The following is a 27,306-nucleotide window of genomic DNA, read 5'->3' on the forward strand; positions in this document are numbered from 1 at the left end:
TGTAGCATGGTGGACAGAGGCTGGACCTTGAGTCCTGTGGATCTGATCTTGGCTTTAGTAAAAATAACATTGTCTCAGCTTCTCCATCAGTAAAATGGAGGAGATACCTTTAACCTGTGGTTATTATGAGGGGTAACTCAGCACATTTTATTGATCATCAGCTAAGTCGTAGGCCAGATGCTGCTGTAAAGAACTTAGCACAGCGTTCAACCAACAGCAGGCATCATGGCACAAACAGAAAAGCACATAACAGCACACATTAACGCCGGGAACTGTAAGACAGTGCTTAATGTGATTTGTATCTTTTTCATCTGATTCTTCCACTAGATTGTAAGCTACACGAGGGTGTGGCTTGTTAGCAAAATCTAAAGTGTAGTAGAAGTTCAACACATATTGGTTTCAGTAAGTGAATGAACAAATAATAACCATTCTAATTGCTGGATGCCTGGGATAGGAAAGAAAAGACAGGGAATATGAGAGGTCAAGTCTGGCTCAAACTATCTTTCGTTCTTTTGCTTTTCCCAGGCACTGCCTGGGCACACGCACACAGCCCTAGCTGAGCCAATTCCCAGAATTCACAGCAGACATATTTGGTTGTGTTTAATTTTATGTTCTGTCTTAGAGTAAAAGTTCACAGATAAAACAATCTGGGGCAGACTGTTCTCAAGTGCCTTTATTCTAGAAAGTACAACAAATGCTCACATTCTGCATTTAATTAGGTCTATACTTCTTTTAGCCTTACTTAGTTGAAATGAAAACAAAAGATATCAGTAGGAAAATGAGAAACCCCGGGGAGATTTTGAAACCTCCTTAACTTTGACTTAACAAAGAATGCAGGAACATTCCCATGAGACTGCATCCCATTTGAGTGGAAGGAGGAAAAGAACTCATTTCGGATATGCCCCACAGCTTACACCTCATTATAAGATGCAAACTTATCCTCAGTATCTCTATCAATCTGTTTATCATCTATCCATCCACCTACCTACCTACCTACCTACCTACCTATTTGTATACATAAACACACAAATACTCACACACACATATATAAATCATAGAATTTACAAGATGGCTAGAGCTCTGAGTCCTGGGTCTACTTCTTATTAACCATGCGGCCTTGGACAAGTTATTTAACCTAAGTCTCATTTTTCTCTTCTTGGGTAGAATAAAACTCAACTCATACAGTTATAGAACTACTATATATGAGATAATGCATAAAAAACTCTTTGCATAGTGGCTTTTTGTAAGCCCTCAGTAAATGTTAACTGCTGTTTAATACTGTCATTCTATAGTCTAAATTGTATAATTCTTATTCAGTCTCAGGGTTCCCCAAACCTGGCACTACTGGCGTTCTGGGCTGGATAATTCTTCGTGAGGGCTGTTCTATGCACTCTGGGATGTTCAGAAGCACCCCCGGCCTCTACACAATAGATGCCAGTAGCATCCCCCAACGCCACCCAGCTGCGATGACCAAAATATCTCTAGATATTGCCAAATGCACCCTGGAAGGCAAAATTTTCCCTGTTTGAGAACCACTGGTACAGAACAAACAGCAGTGAGTGGCCCTAGGGATAGGAGACCTGGTTTCTGTTAACTAATTTGTGTTCTTGGGTCAGTCCTACCACTTCCCTGGGCCTTGGTTGTCTCATATGTTAAAGTAGGGCAGGAAATTCCTGCTTTATCTTTTATGATTTTTGTAAGGATGAAATGAGAAAAAAAATCAAATGCTCTAATGAAATGTTATAAAAGTAGGATTCTAGTATGATTATTTTGTTAGAGGTGGGCTATAAAGGGGCGATTACAAGAAGCCTTGCCTTGGAGCAACAGCTGATGCTGACCTGCTCTCTTCTTTATTTCATACCCTGGGGAGCCGCTGGCCTCTCAGCAGCTTCTTACTGATCACATGTCAAGGATTCCCTGTTCCTTTAATGGATGTATTTGTGGCTTGGCCTGAAGAATTCAAAAGGAACTGTTTTCTTTCCAAATGAAACGAAAGTTTCTTTTTAAAAAAAGTATTATTGTAAGTGGTGAAAACTGGCTTGTTATCTGCAGATTTAACTTGCATCTAAATTTCTCTCTCCTATGACTAGAATTAACCAGTCCTCAGAATTATGCAGATTGATATTCAAAAAGAAATACCTTAGGGTTTCCAACATCACTGTACTGATTAATACTATAATAACATACTGGGCAATACTATGAAGGAATTCTTCATCAGCAAGGGAACATGTTTAGATGTCGTATCATGTTATGGGACTCAGTATACTGAAATCCAGAGGTTGAGCCTATTGTCACTCTTTTATTTATTTCTGAAAAATCTTTAAATGGGAAACAGCAGAGAGTCTGGGGAAAGAGCGCAAGCTTTGAGTTTGGTCAGAGCTATGTGCAAAGAGACGAGGGTTCAAGGTCCAATCCCATGAGTTGTCTCATTTAGACTAGTCCTTTAACCCTTCTGAACCGTGGTGGAATATGTTAATAACATCTATCCCATAGCGTGGTGATGAGTTTTAAATGGAAGATGAAGATGTAAAGCACAAAGCACCGTGCAGGCACATGGTAGGTAATATAGGTGGTCATTCTTTCTGTGTCCACAGTCTGAAAGACTGTTCAAGAGTTTCTTTCATCTTTTGGAGAGTGTGTTTTGGTCTGACTGCTTTAGGAACACCGTTGAAATGGAAAGCAATACTTTTTTTAGGTATCATTTCGAATCTTGACTTAAACTAATTGTAATAAAGCTTGAATCCGATTATCAACAAATCTTCCAGTTTATGAGCAAATTATCTCCCTGCTTCTTTATTTTTTCTTTTATTTTTAAAAATTGTATTCAAGCATAGCTGATCTACAATGTTGTGTTAATTTCTGCTCTATAGCAAAGTGACTCAGATATACATATATTGATATACATTCTTTTTTATAGGGTATTGAATATAGTTCCCGGTGCTACAGAGTAGGACCTTGTTGTTTATCCAGCCCTATGTATACTAGTTTGCATCTGCTAATCCCAAACTCCCAATTCTTCCCTCCTCCATCCCCCTCCCCCCTGGCAACCACAAGTCTGTTCTCTATGTCTGATTATCTCCCTACTTCTGATGAGGATTATAGTTGGAAATTAAGGGTCAGAAGTCACCTGAAGGACAACGGTGTTCACCCAGAGTCGAGTAAACAATGTGTTTCTTCCTTAAAATAATTCATTTGGTTCCCTTAAGGACACACATCAGTCTCCTGAGACGGCACAGTGGAGTAGCAGGAAGATGAGTTTGGAGTCAGACAAACTAGCAGGGTGACTCTGTTGCTCTCTGAGCCTCTGTTTCTTCCTTGGCAGCATAGGGTTAAGAATACCTGTCACGTTGTGACAGGTATTCTTAACCCTCTTAACCCCCTTATTATAAATAAAGCCTCTGAAACTCTAAGAATGATGCCTGGCACATGGGAAATGCTCAGTAAGTATTGCTTTTATCCCTGGCTCTCTTGCAAATCTTCACACCTACCTGGTGTAGGAGAAGGGATGGGGCAACTAAGTAAATGATTATAAATCTACATTTTATTTTATTCCTTTCCTATTAACGTTGAATATAGCATGTGGGAAAAGTCATACATTTTAAGTGCAAACCATTGAAAAAATACAGGATAATTTGCTTTGATGTTTCCAATGGTGGCTCTGGAAGAGTTAACTTCATAAATTGTTCTTTATGCTGCATATGAAGGCATTTTAAAGCCCAGTGACACAAAAAGGGTCTGCTTACTTGTTTCTCAAACTGAGTATGTTTAATCATCTATGAAACCATTTTGCAGGAAAAGATACCGTGGTAACAGGTAACATGTAAGAATGAAACTGTAGTATAATAGTTTCCCAAATTTTTATCACTAAGGGTTCTTTTAATATTTTTATTACTTTTTCCTAATGACCTCTGTAGTATGTTTTAGCTTCCTCTTCTTTACCACACAGCATTTGTGCTAACTTCTACCGGATCACACACACTGCATTGCAATTGTAACATGAATCATATTTTCTTCCTTTTTCACCCTCCCGACTCCATAGTGGGCTCAAACAATATTTGCTAAACTGAGAGCAAGCATTCCTCTATATGTGAAGACTACATACTAATTATAATAAATTCCTCTTTATATATTGACTATATAATAATTACACTAGAAAATATTTATTAAACATTTATTATCTTCCAGACATCATAGAGTTTTCCAGTTATCAACTCATTTATTCTCTCAATAAACCCTGGATGTATATCATTATTAGCTCCATTTTACTGGTGTGGCTTTCCTGTGACATCCTGACTCTCCCACTATGCCTGGGAGACTCAGGCGACATTATTAGTAGAACTAAGATCAGGAAGATGAATCAGTTCCAAAATAGTCTGAAACTCCAGGTATCAGCAGCATTTGCATTCTCTCTCTCCTACCTTCCAAACATTTTCTAGAAAAAGGAACAAACTGATTCAGAAACTTCATTTTCTTTCTATACTTCTGCAGTATAAAAGGATGAGACAAAGGACACAGTTTATCCACAGGGTGCCTTGGATCACTGAGTAATGGCTATAGATTCATCCTCCCTTGTGGGTGTTCTCAAGGACATAGGGAAAACAGTTCTCTTTCTGCTTCCAATACACCTGTTGTGCTAAAAAAAAAGGTACACTTGGACACGGACCACCGTGGGTAACACATTTCACTACATGAATGATGGTGATAAGCTGTACTTCTGGAGAGACGGTGCCTGCTATACTCACTAACACAATGGCTGCAGGGGTAAAAGCAGTTTCCTCCTTGAGAGTGTGCTTTGGTACCCTAAAACGTGTTTTATGTCAAAGCAGCAAGGTTTTTCTATCCTAGAAACAGTCTGAGATCAAACAAACACTATCAATCTCCTTTGCCCCCTTACACGATTCTCCTAAGGGAAGGGGCATGGAGTGGGCATCTTTTAGACTGACTGAAACCTTTAAAGGCAATGACGGTATTTACCACATGCTGGGATGTCGCACAGGTCAGACTTATAGTTTTCATCCAAGGTGAAGCACCAGGGAGCTTCCTTCTGATTCCCTGGGTTGCGGCAGTAGGAGTGCCCTCCGTTCAGCTCTGGGAAGCGGAGGGCAGTGAAGGTGTGTGTGTGGGGGTACTGGGAATTCCACGGCTGGCACTGGCGCCCTGATTTGGTCACACTGACAGTTCCCCGGTAGTCCACACCTGTGCTGTTATAGCACTTGTGATCTGAAATACACAGAAGAAGAGCCCAAACTGTGAGAGAGAAGCAGAGGAGGTGCTGGAGCTCCCGGCCAGCAGTTTCTGGAGGGAGGATGTGCGACTACCCTCACGGCCGAGGCTTCCCTGATATGGGACACAGAGCGGGCCTTGCAGTGACATTCCTGGGAGGATTTACAGCTTATGCTTCGGGAAGAAAACCAGTCCTCCACAAGTATTTTTGACATTGAACACAGAAAAGAATCAGAACTGGGGCGGGACCTGGGGAACACAGGAGTCATTTCCTAGGGAATGGTGCAGGGGCTGTTTTTTCCATTTCTGCACATGAGTCCTGTCATAAAGAATCTAGTTCTCAGAAAGTGTTAGTTAGAAGCAGGGCACTATGGGTTTCTGACAGGGGTTAGGGCCATTGCCATGCCAATGCACATGGGAAACGCACAGAAAAACAGTCTTTTGTTTCATGGAGGTGAGAGGAAGGAGGATGGAGGTAAGCCTCCACATACATATTTTTAAAATTGTGGCACAATACGCATATCATACAATTTACCATTAGTGCATTTAGAACGTTCCAAATATTGTGCAACCTTCACCTCTATCTCATCCTAGAACACTTATATTATCCCCCAAAGAGACTACCCACTCTCCCCTTCCCCCGGCCCCTGGCAACGATTAATCTGCTTTCTATCTCTATGGAGTTGTCTACTCTGGATATTTCATATAAATGGACTCATACAATGGTGTCTGGCTTCTTTCTATGACAGTATTTTCAAGGTTCGTGCCATGTTATAGCATGTAACAGGATTTTACTCCTTTTCACGGCTGAATAATATTTCATTACGTGGATATACCACATTGTATTTATCTACTCACCTACTGATGGACATTTGGGCTGTTCCCACCTTTTAGCTGTGGTGAATAGAGCTGTTATGAACCTTTCTGTACAAGTGTTTGAACACCTGTTTTCAATTCTTTTGGGTATATACCCAGGAGTGGCATTGCTGGGACATATGGCAATTCTATTTTTAAGTTATTAAGGAACCAGAAACCATATTTTAAAATTATCATCGTCAAGCAACTTCTTGAGGATAGGTGCTGCATCTAATCCACCGCTGAATGCTCAGCCCCACACAGTATTTGGCCCATTGGAAGGTAATCTGACTATCAACACGAATCATTACTAGGGATCAAGATCCAGTTTTCATGAGGTTGCTGGCCCCCGAGGCAGCACAGAAGGTCAGGGGCTACCACTTACTTTTATTTATAGGATCCGCCATGGGAATTCCAATACGGATACAATTTGCAGCTTCGGGGCTCTCTGGCTGGGGGAGATCTTCACAGTTTGGCAGTTTCAGCCTCATCAGAATCATGGGATTTGATCTCGCAAAAATGTATTCTGTTTGACACAGGACATTTTCCAGGATTTCACATTCATCGCGACACAAGTCCCGGGGCTTTGGGACAGATGAGGTTTCATCACAGTATGGGAAGGCGTAGTGGCACAGGGAAGGAATGGCGAACTGAGAACACTTATCAGACAAGTGACTGGAGGTGCCGATCATGGTGAAGGCAGCTGGAAAACAAACACAATTATTAACTCCCAGGGGCAGGGTTTATCTCTCCCGGTTATCTAGTCAACAGATATCAGATGTAAACACACATTGGAAAGAATCTGCTGTGCTCAAACAGACAAGGCCAAGAGAAGGAGATTCATTTCAGATGTCTAAGCAGCTTACTTTCACTGGCTTGAAAAAAATAATTTTGACTACAAAGTTAAAAAAACAGGATTAAGTTACATATGTACCGTTTCCTAATAAAAAGAATTAATTAGGTTAAAGTACAATATATTTTTCATTTTTACTACAAAGCAACAGAACTTTGTGTTTCATCCGGTACTTTTTATTAGTTTTGTGAGGCTTCTAAAACATTTGACAGCTGCAGGGCAGAACTTGCTTTATGCAGTGACTGAGCCCGATCACAGGATTTAGTTCTGTGTCTTGCCTCTGAGTTGCTGGATGACTTTGGGTAACTTGTTTAATTTCTTTGTGGCTTGAATACTTTCTATTCCATCTTCTGAAAATGAGGCACCTCATCTGGAAGTTCTCGAAGAGCAAAACTCAGTTGTTCCAGTGTGTATTATAGAATATTAGTGGTCACTTAGCCTAACCTCTTATCCCTGTACAAAAAGAGCACTAGCCTTTGCATAACTCTACTGACAAGGAGCTTATACTCACCAGGCAGCCTAAGAGGTTGATAGTACACTGTTTCCCAAAGTATGTTCCTCAGAACATTAATTCTTTAGAATGTTCAAAGTGTTTGGGAAGTTGGGGTTCCATAACCAAACAAGTTTGGGAAATGCTATGTTAAAAAAGTTAAATGGGGGGACTTTCCTGGTGGCGCAGTGGTTAAGAATCCGCCTGCCAATGCAGGGGACACGGGTTTGAGCCCTGGTCCGGGAAGATCCCACATGCCACGGAGCAACTAAGCCCGTGCGCCACAACTACAGAGCCTGCGCTCTACAGCCCGCGAGCCACAACTACTGAGCCCATGTGCCACAACTACTGAAGCCTGTACACCTGGAGTCTGTGCTCCACAACAAGAGAAGCCACCGCAATGAGAAGCCCGCGCACCGCAACGAAGAGTAGCCCCCGCTCGCCGCAACTAGAGAAAGCTCGCGTGCGGCAATGAAGACCCAATGCAGCCAAAGATAAATAAAATAAAATAAATAAATTTTTTAAAAAAGTTAAATGGATTTAAGAAAAATGTTAATACTTTCCAGTAAGATGATATCCATTGAAAATGTCCAAGAGAGGATTCATATAATTGGGTGACCAAATATTTATATCAGAACTCCCATTTATTTTTGTGAATACTTAGTAAAAAGTATGTTCAAATGTTCTTTTACTAGGTTGAAATGTTTCTTCAATAGCTCCTCCCCATCAGTCCCGCTTCTGCTCTGGAATTTCACAGCGTCTTTCCTCTTGAAAGCCTGAGGGCTTTCGCAATTGGCAAATACATCTTCGCGCACCGCAACGAAGAGTAGCCCCCGCTCGCCGCAACTAGAGAAAGCTCGCGTGCGGCAATGAAGACCCAATGCAGCCAAAGATAAATAAAATAAAATAAATAAATTTTTTAAAAAAGTTAAATGGATTTAAGAAAAATGTTAATACTTTCCAGTAAGATGATATCCATTGAAAATGTCCAAGAGAGGATTCATATAATTGGGTGACCAAATATTTATATCAGAACTCCCATTTATTTTTGTGAATACTTAGTAAAAAGTATGTTCAAATGTTCTTTTACTAGGTTGAAATGTTTCTTCAATAGCTCCTCCCCATCAGTCCCGCTTCTGCTCTGGAATTTCACAGCGTCTTTCCTCTTGAAAGCCTGAGGGCTTTCGCAATTGGCAAATACATCTTCCTAGAGTTGCTTCTTCGGGTTAAAAAGCTCCCCTGGCCCTCTCTTAGCTCCTTCGAAGTCCTCACGGGACATAGTTTCTGGACTGTTGGCTGTTCTGTGTGCCTGCCTTGGGTTTGTTCTTGCCTCTCTTAAATCCTAGAGTTGCCAGATAAACTACAAAGGACCCAGTTACACGTGAATTTCAGATAAACATTTGGGACATACTCATACTAAAAAATTATCAAATGTAACTGGGTGTCTTGATTTTTCAGTGCTAAAGCTGGCAACCTTATTAGAATTTCAGAAAGGCCATTTTAATGTGTTGCAAGGGTACAGTGCACAGAGACATAATAACTACACTAATGGGAGTGGCACAGGCGGCCGCAACCACCAGAACTAGGTGTACGAAATCGTGCAAGATGGCCGACACTTCGTACCTCACGTGTGCTAGGTAGTGCTTCACTATTAGATTTCCATGAAATCTACTTTCGATTCAGAAAAGTGAAGGGTAAAATAGAGAAAGCTAGAGCAGGAAGAGACCTATGATCATCCTGCCTCCTCACTCATTTCACAGGTAAAGAAAGAGATTTCCATGGAGAGTAAGAGACTTTCCCCAAAGTCACAGTAATGGCAATATTGGGATTAGCAACCAGAATTCTGGACTCTAAATTCATCTGCTTTCAGTCGACACAATGTTGCTTCCAAACAGTAAGCTCTGTGAGGGCAGAAACATACCTGGCTTATTCCCCACAGCATCGCATCCCCAGTGCCCAGCCCAGGTCCTGGTATGCCAAAGGCACCCAATAATATTTATTGAGTGTTTGAATGAATGTGAGACTTCTCAAAGCCTCCTTTTCCTCTAAGGGCAAACTTCAATAAATTATTCTAATGTAAATTCCAGAGCAGAGATTGCATCTCTTGCTTCTTTATGGCCCTGCTCCTAACCCCTATGCTTAGCCTAATCCTTTGTCAAGAGAAGAGCTCAATAAAACTTCTGGTGAGAAAAATTGTTATGCAAGGTATAAATATAATTTCATTGCTACCTACCTGTGATCTGATTTTCTATTTCCCCTTGCATATGCAGAGACTCCATATAGACAGTGCGGTTGCCAATAAATCTTGCACACGCAATCCCTCTGTACGGCTGACAGAATCCATCTTCTTCGTACTCATCTCTAAAAACAGAGCACAGACATTAGAGGGTGCAATACACACTTGCAGTTGGCGCTGACTGCGCAATGCCCCAGACAGTCACTAGGGGGCGCAGTCGGGCACAGTATCCTAAAGACTGGGCTAAGGAATCCGACTTTTTCCTCAGTTCCATCCTTCGTTTAAAACATCTGTTGGTCACGTCGGTCAAGTTTCCTTCACCCCCAGAAAAATCATCCTGAAGCACAAAATCATCCTTAAATATGGGAGAAAACACTTTTATTTTCGCAGCTGGTGGTGGGCTGGAAGATGATGTAGTCGTAAGAGTAAAGAGGGAATGAGTTGGAAATCTGGGCACATGTTCTACAGTTTTTTGTTTTTTAAGCACAGATTATTTCCTCTTCATTTGCGACAAAGGTGTGGGCGCGTTATCCCCAAGCTACACTTGGACTGATATGTCAGTTAGGAGACTCCACGGGGTGAGAAGCTGGGGGCAGCTGGAAAGAAACCAGAGGGCAGTCCAGTTACGTGGCTCCTGCTTGAGACCTATTCTCTCCACCCTGCAGAGAGAGGTCCATGGCAAACCATGGACTGGACAATTTCAAATGAGTCACTAAATCCCAGGAAATCCAGAGCAAATGCCAATGGATACTTGCTTTCATTATCCCCTAAAACTTAAAAAAAAAATCTTAAAAAATTTTTTGCTGCCTCAAATGACAATAATAAAAGGGAGGGCAGAGATTTTATTCTGAAGACAAGGGGATACCAGAAAGTGATGTGATTAGTGACAGTCTGGCAAATGGCTGGAGATCTAAGGCTGGAGATTAGGACCCAAGATGGCAGGTTCAGCTTGAAAGGACAGAGGCTAAAACCTCCCACAAGGGCCTATGATAAGCTCAAGACACCAGAGTACAGAATATCAATCTGCTTCTGAAAGGCAGACCACAGCCAAGCAGAAGGCTATCTGCCAGGCTTATGGGCGGACTTCTAGCCTGGATGCTCCTCCTCCGTTAACCTGGCTGGAATCAACACATCATCTGAACAAAGCATCATTTTTCCTCTTTGGTTTCTTCTAAGTTAAAGTACTTTAGAGCAAAAATCAGGAGAACAAAATTCTCCTTCTACATTTAACATTTGCATATCCTTAGGCAACCTCCCAAGTCCTCTGAGCTATGGTTTTCTTATCTAGAAGATGACACTAATACTTGACCTCTTGACCCTGTAGGTCACAGTCATGAGGATCCTATCAAATTGTGTAAAAGCTTTTAAAAAGTGCTACACTGAGGTAACATACAATTATTATTAAAGTACTTACAGTTACCAAAGAAGACATTTATTTAAAGGAGAATTATTTACTAAGCTTCTACTTTGTAAAATTGACTGTGGTCAGTGCTGTGACCCTGGACTTCCACACCTGAGGGTTCGGTGAGGGAGTCTAGAAAGCCCACTAGAAAACGAGGTGAAAAAATCTGATAGAGCTGATCCTTAAAAGACACTGGTTTTCAGTTGCTTTCTACTCCCTATTCACTAAAACTTTAGTCATTTTGAGGGTGGAGATGGGAGCAGTATCTTCAGTGTAGTCCTCCAAATAGTTTGCAGTGCAAAGCTCTTAAAAACGTAAACTTTAAGTACACGTACAAATGAATATGTCCTATACCTGACATAAAGACACTGAAATTTTAATGTTGCAAAATCCTGCAAGCATTCTAAATGTTTACTTTCATAAATCCTAGAGTAATGTTGAAGCCTTTTTGGCTTAAATTTTACTTGGGTTGTAAAATTAACCCCACTTTTATTGGGTAGCTAATACCATAAACCTATGGGGAGAAAGAAGTTTCTTGATGACCCAGCCTTGGATCTTGGAGACTGAAGTCCGGAGACCAGAATGCACCCCCCTACTCCCACCCCCACTATTACAGACGATGCTTTTCTATCCCTAGGCATTAGCAGAGCTCTGGATTTTTAAGGTGTCATTATGAGAACACTTCTTCCTCCCCCACATTAAACCCTCAAGGCCTCAATTTATATCTCTTGGGAGGACAAAACCCTGGAATTACCCCCAGATATAAATCCCTGACCTACTGGGAGTTTCCATATTTTATGTGTGAGGCTAAGGCTAAACTTCTTACCACCTTTCCAGTTCAAGATTCTAAAAAGACCCTTTGAATACTGTTTCTCGGAATAAAATGGAATGCAATTCCTTGGCTGCATATTTCTTATCAAGGGCTTAGAGCTGCAGGTGTATTAAATTTTTGACTGTGCCCAGAATTCCTGATATTCTGGCTAGTCTCTTGGGGACAGATATAAAAAACAAAACAAACAAAATAAAAAAAACCAGTATGTAATGTCACCTGCTAGGGAGTAGTTCTCAGTCCTGTTTGCTTATACAATCTCCTTAGGAAGCTTTCGAAAATACCAGTGCCCAAACCCCACCACGGACCTATTAAGTCAGTCTCCGGGGATGCAGCTTAGGTATTCATGCGTTTTAAAAAGCTCTCAGGTGATTTGAATGCGGTGGAGAACCACAGCACTAGAAAAATAAACATGTATTAAGTGTCTGCCACTCTTTGTGCTGAGTACTATGCTAAGTGCTTTCGTCAAAGTAGCCCCTTGTGCAGTGTTATTATCCTTATTTATCAGTGGGAGAAACTCAAGTTCAGAGAAGTTAAGTAACTGGCTCAGATTCACAAAGCCAGTAAGTTGTGGAGCTAGGATTTAAACTCAAAATTCAAACTGAAGCTTGAATACCAGGCTGTTGGACCTGTAATGATGTTCTGCTTTTGAATACTTTAAATGAAATCAGCCTAATAATAAATAAGAGGCTTTGTAATGAGCCTTTACTCTGTGCCAGGCACTGTTAAATTTCATTTATGTTTAAAATCAATATTAAGTAATTTAATCCTGATAACAGTCTTATACAGAAGGTGAAGGTGTAATTATTCTCATTTTACAGATGAGAAAACTATAGGGTCAGAAAGAGCAAAGAACTTGTCTAATGTGACACAGCAAGCAGAAGAACTAGATTTGCCCCAGACAGGCACTTGTAACCATGGTATACAGCTTCCTTCCAAATGGTTGGTTATAGAAATTTTTGCATTGCTTACAGGGGCCTTCTACTGTGAAGATGTTTTGGTATCTGCTGGGTGGCAGAAAAGATTTTCTTTTAAACATCAAGTCACAATCGCCTTTCATCCTTTCCATTTTCCCTGCTGGCTGTGGCTGGAGGGGAACAAACGCTCCTCCAACATTAATCAGCTTTATGCTTTTCTCCAGCTCACACTTCTTTCATCGTTGATGCCCTCCATGCTCGGCAAATTAAAAACATGAAGCAGCAAGGCAGAAAGAGTGCAAGGGCACTTGCTGCTAGCGCGCCCGAGGCTGCGTTCTAGGGAGAAGAAAAGTGCACTAGGAGAGGGCAAACGGAATTCTGGCCATTCATCACAGCAGCTGGCACAAACATGTGCCAGCTACCTCATCGTGATGTCAGGATGCCCGGGCGCTTTGTGATGGGCACCCCTGTTTCTCATAAAGGTAATTTAGTTACTGTGTTACCAGCCCCTCAACCTTCCGAAGTCGCTGTCATGTGACAGGGAAAAGCAAACACAGTTTGCCCTCCAGCTCTGGGATCTCCTCCTTCCCCAGAGCAAGGAGCTTACGAGGAATGGTCACGTGAGCTGACAGCAACCATGACCAACGTGGCATCAGTAGGAGTATCCCCTCAGGAAGCACCACGGATCGAGAATGGGGAAACACTGCCCACGGGAGTTTGACAGTGACAGTGGGAGTCAATAGCTACACGTTCCTTGGCAAACCTCTCGGGTCTGGAACAAGGCTCTCGAGAGCTCTCCGAAAATGAAAACAACGCATTGTGTAGTGTGGGGTCTGGGAAACCCACGATGTAGTTTTTTGAGAGTGGGGAGCAGGAAAGGAGGAGAAAGGATGGGTGGGTAGCTGGGGTGTGGGGAGTAAAAGGACGCAGAATACCCCAAGTGGATGCCAAAATGGAGATGTGCCAAGTTTGGATCATCAGAGGCCTGCTGGCGCTCTCTTTAGTGTTTCCAGGGAGAGCAGGGTTTCTGAAGCGTGCCTCAATTTAAGGCAGACAAGAGAGCAAACTCAACTGTTGTCTTAGACACATGATTTCCAAAGAAACCCTTAATATTCGTAGAAAAACTGGTGAAAACGGAATGAAGTCTGTAGATTAGTTAGTAGTGTTGTATCAATGTTAATTTCTTACTTTTGATAACAGTACAATGTTGATGCAAGACATTAACATTGGGGTAATGGGATAAGAGGATATGGAAACTCTGTACTACTTGTGCCACTTTTCTTAAATATAAATATTTCAAAATAAAAAGCAAAAAAAAAAAAACAAAAGAAAAAAAAGAAAGTGTTACAGGATGGCGGGGGGTGGGGGTGGGAACCCTACTGTATACAGATGAGCAGGAGGGGCTATGGTGTGAGGGTATCGGGAAGGCCCTCAAATGACCTCATTTACTCTTCAAAAAAACTTTATCAGAATCTATCTGGGCCTATCCCTGGGTGGCTGAATTCCCATCATGAACAGTTCACTTATTTGTTTGAGCTTGGCCTACTTCTAAATTCAAATACTTCCAGGAGAGATGACATACTTGGTCAGGAAGAGCTCAGTACAGATGGATTTTTTATTAACTGCTGTTGGCACTTTCATCTTTGTTGAAAGTTGTATACAAGGAGGGTGGGGCAATTGATGAGAGGTCCGTGTGTGAAGAGGAAGGCAATCTTCCTGGCCTTGCACTTCAGTCCAGGGCCAGCCTACGGCCAGTGAGATGACATAGAAGGCAGACCAGGAGGGAGAGTATGGGAGACTGGTTCAGCAGTCACTTGTTACAAAGGGATCTTTTCAAGACACAGACTTGATCAGGTCATTTCCTGCCTAAAATTCATCCTAGTTTCTGACTCACCACAGTTTCTTGACTGTAGTACACAAGGCCTTTCCCTAGTTCCTGCCCATTTTTCCAGCCTGGTTCCTGGCCTGATGAGCCTGTGAACTTAATGATACTAGCCATGCTACTGACATTGCTAGTCTCCAAACAAGGAATGCACTTTGCTGCTCTCCTGGCTTCGCCTGTTCTCTTCCTGAGACCCAGTGCTCCCTCCATCCTCTTTCTCACCTTGTGGTTGCCTTTATGTCTTTAAGAACCCAATGCTTCAACTCTCCCAGGGAAGTTAGTCACTGCCCACTCCACTCCCCCCCAACCCTGTCCACCAGCACCTTTATCACACCACTCCTGCGCATTTCTGACTTCATATTATATTTGTCTGTTTAGTGCCCACTTCACCACTACTCTAAGGCAAGGACCATGTCTGATTAGGCTTTGTAACTCCAGGGCCCGGCACAGTGCACAGCTCAGTAAATAAGAGCTGAATGAGGGAGAGGGTGCTGCTCAGAGCTGTTTCTACCCCCACCCCACTGTGCACAGACTGACCAACAGAACTGTAATAGACATAACAGACATGGAGATGACCTAGGCTAGCTCTCAGACATGGACCCTCTCCATACCAGAAGGACCCTCCAAACTGGAAACCACTTTCTTCTGCACCAGATTTTACACTGGGGCCGGATGGGCTTAGTCAAGCTGAAGTGATTCTTACGGATGAATGAGGCCCTAACATGTTCCCCCCTTTGGGGTAATACGACTAGTTAAAATGCATGCTCCTCCTTACTAGGAAGAGAATGGACATAAAGGGACTTTGCTAACTATAAAATCTCACTCAAACAAAAGAATCTCAGAGACTCAAACAAATACGTGTACACAAATGTTCATAGCAGCACTATTCACTATTCAATAGTAGAAACAACCCCAAAGGCTCATCAACAGTTGAATGGATAGACAAAATGTGGTAGATCCATACGGTGGAATATTATTCACCACGAAAAAGGGGCGAAGTACTGAAACATGCTATGCTGTGGAAGAATCTCCAAACCATTATGGTAAATGAAATAAACCAGATGAGAAAGGTCACACAGTATATGATTCCATTGACATGAATGAGTAAATCCATAAAGACAGGAAGCAGACTGGTGGTAACCAGGAGCTGCAGGAAGGGAGGAATAGGGAATAACTACTCAATGGGTATAGAGTTTTTTTTTTGTTTTTTTTTTTGCGGTACGCGGGCCTCTCCCTGTTGTGGCCTCTCCCGTTGCGGAGCACAGGCTCCAGACGCGCAGGCTCAGCGGCCACGGCTCACGGGCCCAGCCGCTCTGCGGCATGTGGGATCTTCCCCGACCGGGGCACGAACCCGTGTCCCCTGCATCGGCAGGCGGACTCTCAACCACTGCGCCACCAGGGAAGCCCTAGAGTTTTATTTCGTTATGATAAAAATGTTTTGGAACTAGAGAGAGATGGTGGTTGCACAGCATTGTAAATATATTAACTGCTATGGAATCGCTCACTTTTAAATAGTTAATTTTAAGTTATGTGAATTTCACCTCAATTTTTATGAAAAATCTCATTTATACACAAGGGACAAGGCAGAGGGAGCAAGAGAGAGGAGCAATAAGTGGGAATTTTAAGCTTCAGAGCTGGGGAGAGATTTTGGGGGTTGTTTCCAAGCACACTCATTGGCCAAAAGCGCTGGCAATTTACACAGTCCCAGCAGGTTTTTTTGTTCTGATTCTCATGGTTCTTCAACTGGGATGCCAGAGACAGTGCTCTGCAAGCCCACAACTTGGCAGCCTCATGGGGGACTGACCGCCTTGAGTGGCACCTTCCAACACTTCTGAAATTACCCCCACTTGGTGCCTCTTACAAGCCCCATTTTGAGCCATGGAGATGAAATCCCATCAAGATGCCTGTCCCCAGAGCCCTGAATCTTGGTTTGAAGGAAATCCATCATGCAGTTCAAAGAGATGTAGTATCCCTAGGTGTGCTCCAGTTAGCAATTTAGCAAAGTTTGGGTTATTTTCTCTCATGTGGGAAGTAATTTCACTTTACCAATGCAAATATAACTGGTAAGCTACATTTGCTTCCCCAAAGACCATCATGGACATAAATGATGGAAAGTATCCCTTTTAAAATTTGTAAATCAGGCCACATATTACCCTGATCTGGTTAGAGCACAGCCATGGCAGATCCACACCCACGGTGCTTCCCAGGGCTGGCACTAGTAAGCTTGGGGCTGGGTGCAAAGCCTCCCACCTCATAGGCAGGTTCTCCCTTGGGAGGTGCAGTCAGATCTCTTAAAGGTGAAAATCAGCTCTGTCTTTTCATTAAAAAGGGGGATACATGATAAAATTAAGAATTTGCATAAAGGATGTAGAATTACCCAATATGGATAAACGCTCAGAGACACAGACATTTTAAGAACAGAATATAATCTGGTGTGGTCTCAAAAAGTTACCACCTCTCCAAAGCCACCTCCTTCCTTTTTCTGAAACAGCTTTGAGCCTTGAAGCATCCTTGGTTAACTGCCAACCAGGAGGAGGGAAAACAGTTTAAGTCATACCAGCTTGGAAGAAAAGGCCCTTGGAGAAGAGGTATCAGGATAAACATAAGTGGAGACATGGAAAGAGCTGGCTGGAGTGAAAGAGAGAAGGTGGGCATCTTGGAAGGAGAGCTGTCGGGGGCACCGAAAGTATACTTTGCCTCAGGCTGCCTGCGGTGGAGAGATTACAGGTTAAATATGGGATCCCAACGTTATGGTCCAAACTCTGTTTTTAAAGACCAACCTGAAAGTGGGCATCAAAGAGGGTAATGTGTAAACATGCTAGACCTTTAAGATCAGCTTTCAAAGTGACCCAATCAAGGCACATCAACCCAGAGTGGGGAATGACTCACAGAGAAGACTTCAATCTACAAGGCTGAGAAATCAGCCCATCCTCATAGCCCTTCTCTTCCTGGAATGCCTTTGTAGGCACAAGCGATTGTGAGGCCACTGTGTCAAGTATCACGTGCTGTTTCCCACACCTGGACCCTGACAACTGTTAACATTTATTTCCTCAGCAAAAGAGTCCGCTCTCTCACACCAACTTTTTTGCTTTGAAAAATTAAATTAAAATTTTAAAGTTCTTTTTTTCCCCTTGGCTGTGAACCATTAAAACAAACAGATGAATAACGTTCTGTCACAGTTTCCAGAGCAGCACGTAATAGTTACTTGTGTCTAACTTAGAAATGGGAAGGTATTGGCTTTGCTTCATAGTGATGTTTAGGAACACAAGGGCTTTATTTCACTTTGGAAAAGGAGAATTACCCTTGTATCTCACAAATGTAATTTAAGGGGAAATTATGTGTGTGATAGATTTTATTCCTATTTAGACATGCATTTGGAATGATAGGACCGTACGACGACAGTATTTGTAAGAATATGGAAGGTCACTAATAAAAAGAATGAGTGACTTTTGCCCCCTCCTATTTACTGAGGTTTTCGTGGTGGTGCAGCCTTGTACCTTCTAAGAAGCCCTGGGGTGTTTTGACTTTTCCTCCTATGAAGGGCCTACTTTGCTCCTAAGCTTAGGCTGGAATGCACAGATGGGTCTTGGAGCCCCCAAGTTTGGGGCCCCGAGTTCTCCTTAGAAACCCTTTGGATGTTCTTTGGCAGTTCTTCAAATATCAGGCATCCAAATTACCCCCTAAATTTGCCCATTGAGAATAATGGAAGTTTAGAATAATATGACATGCACACATACCAATCTGGTCAGATTTTTTACCACAAGTGTTACTAGGATTGCTTTGATAGTTTTTTCACTTTCCTTTTATGCCTATGGCCATGGATTGAAAAAAGAGGGGATTTGCGGAAAGAGTGGTAAACGGAACTTAGGGACTTCTTAGGAGGGTTTTGATTTCATCTTACTACTCAGAAATGGGGTGAAACCCAATCCCCCATTTTGCTTTTCTGTTTCATTTCAGCTTTGTTTCCCATTCCTTCTGCTGAGGGCAGTTAGGAGAGACTACTAGCCTCCATAAAAAGCAGTGGTGAGTATAATGCCTCCCCCAACCCCCAGCCCCCAATAAGGCAACACAGAGGTGCCCATGTCAAACATAAAAAAAAAATGTACACGTTAAAAAAAAAATGTAAAGAGGCAGAAATTCCCACTAAAATAAGGTTTGATTTGTGAGGCACCAAATGGGAATATTGTAACTGGACAAGCGGTATCTGTTAGACAAGGGGGTCTCTGGGACAGAGCTGTGAAATCCAGTGGACTCTTTAAGGAGAAATGAGGAATGAGGGTGGATTTGTGGGGCTGCTTTAACTAGAATGGGAAAGTGCAGAGCAGAGAAAGGGGAGGCCTTATGTTCTCGGCATTGGGATACCAACGATATGATCCCTGTTCACGAGGACTTTACATTCTATGGGGGAGAAACGTGAGTGTGATAAACATCACCTCTGTTACCCTTTCCCTCCTTCTCTCCTTCTCCCCATTCCTCTTTCTTTTCAACCAAGTTTGCTGAAGCCTTGTGCTGAGAATAAAAGAAAGCACATCCAACTGAGGCTGGGAAGGCTTCTGGAGGAGGTGATAGCTTCAAAAAGGAATAATTCAACAGATCATGGATTAAATGGTATGCTACCAAGATAAGTGGAGTCGAAGACAGAGTGAGGGTTCATGGAGTAATGCGGGGGGAGTGGGGCAGGACAGGCCCAAGGGGACTTCTCTGTGGACTCAAATCCTACTTTCATGTTCCTTTAAAGTCTTTTTAACGCAGTCTTACTTCAATCTGCTACCTCAAAATTATAAGAGTAGGAAAAAATGGGGAGGGAAGGGATTTTATAGCGAAGACAAGGGGACACCAGAAAGTGATGTGATTAGTGACAGTCTGGCAACTGGCTGGAGAGCTAGGGCTGGGGATTAGGGCCCAAGATGGCAGGTGCAACTTGTCTACAACCTGGCACAAGGGCAATACATGCAATACACAGAGTACAGAACATCCAGCTGTTTCATGGAGAGAGCTGAGTCTATGTCAGAGCTGGCAGAAAATGGTAAGGGGCCCGCTGGCAGAACTGGTGTGTGTGGAAGGGGACTGTGAACTCAGGGCAGGCACCAAGCCTCGTGGCTGTCCCCTGGGTCTGTTCATTGTCTAATGGAGTCAGTCCATTGGAACGGGACTTTTCCGAGCTCTGGGCCAACCCCTTCTAAGGCCGAAAGAACCAAGAGTGAGTGGCTATATGACTTGACCAAGTTCACCAAGTAGTTGGATGGTCAAAGTGCAGTGTCCGGCCAAGACCTGGGCTCTGGAGACCCACAGAACTGGGTGCAGTCCTGACAGCTGCCTTCCAGCTGCGCGTGGCCTTGGGCTAGGTGTGTAATCTCCTCATCTGTAAAACTGGTGTGTTAAATAAGATCGTGTATACAAACTAGTCAATCATGGTAGCTGTTTATGAAGTGTAAGTTCCTTTTTTTGCTTTATATATTCTAGAAATAGGTGTACTGATTTACCAGGTAGTATTGTAGGCACTGGAGAGAAGAAAGCAGACAAAAATCCCACCCTTGTAGTGCTGACATTAGCTTAGATTTCTAGCTGGAAGCTCTTTCTCTCACTCCCTTTTTTTATAATTTGCATCTTGCAGTTCCTTCTCATTGGACCAAAGATAAGTCATACATAAAAGCATGCATGTGTGTGAACTCTGAACATGTTGGGGACAGAAGTGGGTATGGCTTATGAATCAGAAAGGCCAAGACTTAGGGGTTAGCCTTTAAGAAGAGAAGTTTGATTAAACCACCCCTCCTTGGTCTGCTCCATAGACTCTGCCTCCTTTCCCATTGCTGTGGGTAGACGCTCTGTGCTCCACTTTAAGGCCCAACAACCATCAACTTGAGCTCATGGACTCCACCCCCTCTCACCCATCCATGGATATTGCTCTGGCAATTGTCCCTTTTCTCTTCTATATTGCCATTTCCCCCCATCTCTACTGGATCATTCCCGTCAATACATCAATGTACTATAATACCTCCCACAGTAAATTCTCTTCAGAGTGTGTCCCCATTCAGCTACCTCCACGTTTCTGTGCTCCCTTTTATAGGAATACTCCTCTCAAGGATGTCTGTACCTGCTTTCTCCAGTTCCCCCATTGGCTCTTGGACCCACCCCAACCAGGCCTTTGCCTTGCCATTCCACTGAAAGAGATCTTGTCAAGGTCAGTGGTCTCCATTACTAAATCCAACAGTGAATGTCCAGTCTTTATTGTTGTTGACCTAGCAGCAGCATCTGACACAGCCCTTGAAATACCTTTTTTCACTCAGCTTCCAGGACAGTGTTTCTCTCCTGGTTTTCCTTTTACTTCTTTGGCTGTGCTTTCTTAGTCTCCTGCGCTAGTTCAAAATGTTAGTCATCGAGAGCCCTAAGCCTCAGTCCTCAGACCTCTCCCTTGTACTCTCTCTCCCTACCTGATCTTCCTGCCTCCTAAGCTGTAAATGACCATTTCTGTACTGAAGACTCCCACACTCTTATCTCCAGCTGACACAACTCTCTGAACTTCAGCCTTCATATCTCCACTTGGGTATGTAAAAGGAATTCAAACTCCACATGTCTAAAATTGAACACTTTATTTCCCTCCAAGACCATTCTGGAACTCTTCCACCATCCCAGTAAATACCAGTTCCTTCCTCCAGCTGCTCACAATGAAAACTTTTGTGTTCTCCTTGATTTTACGCTTTCTCTAACAACCACATGCAAACCAGCAGCCCATGCATTCCACCTCCTCCTTCAAAACCGATCCCAAACCTACCTGTACTGCTACCCTCTGGTTCAGGCCACCATGATCTCTGCATGATTTTTCTTCCAGTAGCCTCACAACTGGTCTTCCCACTACCACTTTTGGCCACCTTCCCCAGTCTATTCTCAGCGCAGCAGCTGGAGGAATCCTTGTAGGACCTAAATCAGTTTATGTCCCTCCCCTGCTCAAACTCCTCCAAAGACTTCCCTTCTTGTGTTAAGGAAACACTGGAGTCCTTACAATGTCCTTAACAGTCTTCTGCTGCTCCCACCACCTCTTTGACCTCATGCCTACCACTGTTCCCTTGCCCTTATCTAACTGATTATTACCTATTCCATTTAGTATCATCAGAGAGACTCTGTATTGATACATTTAATTGTTTATTGTTTATATACAAACTTCATGGGGACAGGAACTTTGGTTTGGTCACAGCTGTGTCCCCATTGCCTAGAACAGTGCCTAGTGAGTATCAAGCTGTTGACACTTAGTACCTACATACACACGTTTAATGAGTGAATGAAATCTCTCCCACTTTTAACTTTAACTTCTGTATGGTGACAGCAAAGAAGGAACCTGAGTTCATCTCACAGCCTGAAATTTACAGTTTCTCTCCTTGCCCAGCCCAGCCACTCAAGCTCCCCATGCACTTAGTTCCGCTGAATGGAAGAAACGAAGATGGGAAGGAGAGGAGAAGGGGTGACCTTTAAGAGGAGCAACAGTTTAACTTGACAACTAAATTGGCTTCCAGGGCTTCCCAGGTGGCGCAGTGGTTAAGAATCTGCCTGCCAATGCAAGGGACACGGGTTCGAGCCCTGGCCCGGGAAGATCCCACATGCCACGGAGCAACTAAGCCCGTGAGCCACAACTACTGAGCCTGAGCTCTAGAGCCCGCAAGCCACAACTACTGAGCCCACGTGCCACAACTATGGAAGCCTGTGCGCCTAGAGCCCGTGCTCTGCAACAAGAGAAGCCACCAAAATGAGAAGCCCGTGCACTGCAACAAAGAGTAGCCCCCACTTGCCGCAACTAGAGGAAGCCTGCGTGCAACAACGAAGACCCAACACAGCTAAAAATAAATAAATAAATTTATTAAAAAAAACAGAAAAAACAAAAACAAAAATAAATAAATTGGCTTCCAAAGCACTGCTTGAATTTGACCCCTCTCCTCCCTCCAGGCTCAGCCCATCACCCCTCTCAGCTGACGACTCCCCTAACTGGGAGACCAGCCTCCAGTCTTCTTTTCTTCCAAACCCACCCTTCACGAAGCTGCCAAAGGGCCACCTAAAATGGAAATCTGTGTCATCCCTGTGGCTGATGCGTTCCATAAACCACGCTGCCATTATCAGGTACACAATAAATACTGGTTACTTCAATGTTTATAAGATGAGAAGGCCACAAACTTTTGTTAATTTAATTTTCAAGTTCAAGTGGTTTCCTCTTCTCTTCCTCATTTCTTCCACTTACCTTCACAAGTTATCAAGATTGTACTCTTTCCTCAACAAGATTCTCAGCATTGAGGTAGATTAAAAAAAGAAGCATGACCTTTGACTTTTAGCTATGGGTATCATTTGTAACCATACCGAGATGTTTATGAAAATGGTATATTGCCCCAGAAACAACCCCCAAAAAGGCAGGAAGGGAGGATGGATGCTTTCTGTACACTGACTATGTGCCAGGAACCGTCAAGGTAGTAGTATCACCTGCATTTTCTAGTTGAAGAAACTGAGGTTCAGAGACTAAGTCTCTTGCCCAAAGCCTTGGGCCTCACTCCAAATTTCCTGCTGTTTCCACTATAAGAAATACTATAAAGCTAATATAAATATATGAAAATATGTACACACATGATTTAATGAAAAAAGAAACACCAAAGAGTATTTGCACATATGACGCTGCTATGTGGGGTTAGGGTTATGTAAAATGATGCTGCTATGTAAAATGGTTATATGTACATAGACAAGGAAGGAGTTTAGGTGGAAATAGTCAGTCTTGATTTTATTGAATCACTTGTCCTCCAAATTGTCCCAGTGCTTAGCAGTGACATAGTAGTTAGAGTAACACTGAGAAAACAAGCTCGAGAAAAAGTGCTCAATTGTGTGTATACTTCTTAGACTTAGCAGAGGGGAGAGACATAAGCAGTATTTGGTTTTCTGCAGGAGGAGAGGAAGGAGGCAAATATTAAGGAGATGTCTAAAGCCAGAGAGGAGGAAGATGAACAGAAAAGATCCCTCCCAGGTGATCTGGCTTGATACAGGTTCTCTCTGTTCAGCAAGTACTGTTCCCACTTCCTAGAAAGTGACAGGGAAAATGCTGGCCAAGTAGGTTTCAAATTTCTCTAGGGCATTACCTAATAAGCAGGATGCTGGGACTGATCTTGGCACTGCTGAGTGGAAAAGTCACTGGGCTGGAAATCAGAGGACCAGGGTCCTTGGTGCTGATTTGGCTGCCAACAAGCTTATTTCTATGTAACTTGGAGAGGTCACTTACCCTCTTTTGTCCTCAGTTATTCCATTTGTATAATATAGAAGTTGAACTATCTGATATGTTCTTTCCAATTCTAACCTTTTATGGTTGTTCTAGTCTTAGCTCTCATCCTGTCCCACCAAGACGATTGCAGTATCCTCCTAACTGGTCTCTTGACCTCCATTCTTGATGCTGTAAATTGATATTTCACTGCTGCAGAATGAGCTACCTGATAGCTAGATCAGATCATCTCTTGCTTACAACTGCAGTTACTCTCCACTGCATAAAGTCCCCTGGTGACAGTCCTAGCACATTAACAGAGGTCACAAGGCCCCTGAATGTCCAGCCCCATACATCTCTTCAGCCCCATCTCCTACCATTGCCCTTCTCGAACTCCAGGCCCTAGTAATAAAGAAGAGCTGGTAGTTTCTGAACACACCATACTATTACTGACATTTATGCCTTGGCTATTTCCTTCCAAGAAATCCATTCTTACCTTTCTCCACCTGGCTCACTGTCCTTTATCCTTCCAGTTCTAGTTCAGTCTTAGCTCTCTTAAGATGCTTTCCTGAAACCCCCAGATTAGTCCATGAGAAGGTTTGCTCTCTCCACCCTCCTGCACTTACTTCATTAGTCTAGGATTCTTTATCGAGATGTCTGTTCCTCTACCAGGCAGAAGGTTCCTGAAGTGCAGCAGCTTTTCTTATTTTTCTTTGTAGTCTCTGAGTGAGGTCCCCAATTTCACTCCCAGCAGAGCCCAGTCCATTTAACCTGGTTTGCAGAAGGTGCCCAAGAAATGTTTACAGAATTGCACAGACTTCCTTCAGCCTTCAACCAGCAGCCTTCCGCAAGCACTCCTTGGAATACAATCCCAAAGGTGGACCAAGGCAGGTTCCATCCCTATTTCTTAAGTGCACTTAGCTAGCTCCCCCAGAGCCTTGCCCAGATCTGTGAGTTTCAGAGTTGGCAGTCAAAGGCAGGCTCACCACTCCCCACCCCCTCCCACCAATTTCTCTAAGCCGAAACAAAAAGACGTCCAGGTGCCAGGCATCCGGGTTGCTGTTCCACAGGGCGCGCAGGACAGAATCGTATCTGCTGCCATGAGGGTATTATTTTAAGCATTACTAAACACCCCTAACCTATCAACTCCTGGCTTTGTAGTCATTTCCAGTTGGAATGTCTTTAGGCTGAAAAAAGACAGGTTTGTGAGAAGACATAAACAGCTTTGGTGAGAGGTGACATATGTTTTCTCCTAGTGAAAGCAAGCCACTCCCGTAGACTCTGCAGTTTTCTGGACACTGCATAAAATATATCTCTTAGGCAATTAATTTCCTGGCAGGCTTCGAGTGAAGCAATTACTCCCTGTTTTTCTTTGTCGTTGTTCAAAAGTCTAACCGTGCATCTATCTACTTTATTCGTGTCTGGAAGGCCAAAGACTGCCTTGAAACCTCTGCGGCAAACATATGTAAAAACACTTAGTGTTCACACGTTTGATTTAAATATTGACAAATTTTTTCATTAGTACATTAAACCCTCAGCTTTATTCATCTTAAATGCTTTCCGGGAGAGTGACTCCCCCCATTAGCATGACTCCCAGTAACTCAACACAAACTTTGCAAGCGGGCGAACCATGGAACCTGGTAGTCTACTGTGCTCCTATTCTGTGGTGAGGCAGCTGGAACTGCTTATGAACCAGTACTGGAAATAGTATTGGGAGATTTCTTGGCAGATTTCTTACATCGTTATTCAATATGAACTGCCAATCATATGCTCGTAGTTATGAAAATGTCAGGAAACTCCTAGTGTTCATGCTTTGCTTGACAAAGCTATTTTCGAGTCGTGTTGGAAGGCAGGGGCATCCAACATTTGGGATGGAGGAGAAAAGAGCAACCCTGCCCCCAACCTTCCCAGCAGTGTTTGAGAAGTTGGTAATCCAGTCCTAGATGACAAGGGCTCAACTCTGAACTGAGAGACGTCCGTTTCACACAGTCTCAATTAGTCCAGGATGTGTGTCAGGGCTACTAGAGTTCTGAAAGGAAATGCAAGAAACTTGTTCACTTCTTGCTCAGTTTGGATCAACTGAGCTTCAGATCAGGGTCAGCAAGTGTTTGACCCTTGCCCCTAGAGGCAGTGGAGCAATGCCCACGAGACAGGAAAGTGAGTAAGGCAGAGCCTAGAGAGAAGGGAGAGTGAAAGGGAAGGAAAGTAAAGGGTTTGGCAGAGAGACGGAGGGAGGACAAAAAAGAAGTGTGAAAGAAATGCAAAATAGGGGATTAATACAACATCTCATGATGACGAAATAAATTCATATGACCTTTCAACACACATATTATAACTTAAGGTTAGAGTCTTATCACATTCTTGTAAGATATGTAAGGGCATTCTTAATCTACCCTTGAAAAAGCAATGGTTGTTGTGGAAATTTTGAAAAATAGAAGCACAAAGAAGAAAATTAAAATCACCATACATCCAGGACCTACAGATAATCACTCTTAACAAATATTTACATGCATACATATAAACACACGAATGAATTCTTTTTACATTATACTAGACATAATTTCTTCTTTTGAATGGAATATGTATTTTCCCCATCATTATTCTTCTAAAACATGGTTTTTAGTGGTTGCAGTGAAACATTCAGGTTGTATCCAACTTTCTGTTATTTATAAAATGTTGAGATGAATATCCTTGTGTAGGAATCTTTATATACATCTATGATGTTTCTCTAGGCTACAAACAATGAGTGGAATTATTTTTTAAGTCAAAGGCATGCATCTCTTAAAGGCTTTTTACATATATTTCCAAATAGTCTTCTAAGAAAATTGTTCTAATTAATATTTCTACCATCAGTACAGAATGGTGTCTATTTCTCTGCACTTGCTTGCTGCTAACAAATACCTGCTAAGGTACCTACTAAGTATTATCACTTTTTAAGATCATATCTCATTTTTATCCATAGTGAAGTTAAACATGTTTTTCATATGCTCACGTTTATAAAACATTTGCACTAGTAATGTAAAGCATTTGCATATTTTGTGCATTTTCTCTGTCCATTCTACTGTTGGTATTAGTATTCTTATTAGATGAAGAGATTGAGATTTTGAGAGACAACTTGCTCAAGATCACATAGTTAAGTGGCAAATTTGGTTTCTGAGTCGGCTTCATGTCATGCTAGGCACGGTATTCTTTTATAAATCCCAAGGATAATAATATCCTAAGTCCAACACAGCAAAGCAAAATCCACTGAAACCACAATAAATAAAATCAAGAAAATCCACAATAGTACAACAAGGTGCAGAGCCCCTCATGAGGCGTATCGAATATCTCTTTGGTCTTTAATTACAGTCACTGAGTTGTGTGCTTAGAATATTTGCAGAGAAATAGCAATAGCCTAAG

At 42.7% G+C, this 27,306-nt stretch overlaps 1 protein-coding gene across 3 annotated transcripts in view; it reads right to left on the minus strand.

The window, feature by feature from the left end:
* ROR1 (receptor tyrosine kinase like orphan receptor 1) overlaps positions 1 to 27,306 on the minus strand; it is a 394,945-nt gene that overhangs the window by 29,229 nt on the left and 338,410 nt on the right. For 2 of the 3 annotated variants that reach the window (XM_007127921.4, XM_055084563.1), the window contains 3 exons: positions 9,655 to 9,782; positions 6,464 to 6,781; positions 4,975 to 5,220 (listed from right to left, as the gene is read on the minus strand). In XM_007127921.4, the coding sequence (XP_007127983.2) occupies positions 4,975 to 5,220; positions 6,464 to 6,781; positions 9,655 to 9,782 (692 nt within the window). The remainder of the gene's footprint in view (positions 1 to 4,974; positions 5,221 to 6,463; positions 6,782 to 9,654; positions 9,783 to 27,306) is intronic. The other variant, XM_055084564.1, reaches the window with a different exon arrangement.

Source organism: Physeter macrocephalus, chromosome 4, assembly GCF_002837175.3.
Source record: "Physeter macrocephalus isolate SW-GA chromosome 4, ASM283717v5, whole genome shotgun sequence".
Taxonomy (NCBI): domain Eukaryota; kingdom Metazoa; phylum Chordata; class Mammalia; order Artiodactyla; family Physeteridae; genus Physeter; species Physeter macrocephalus.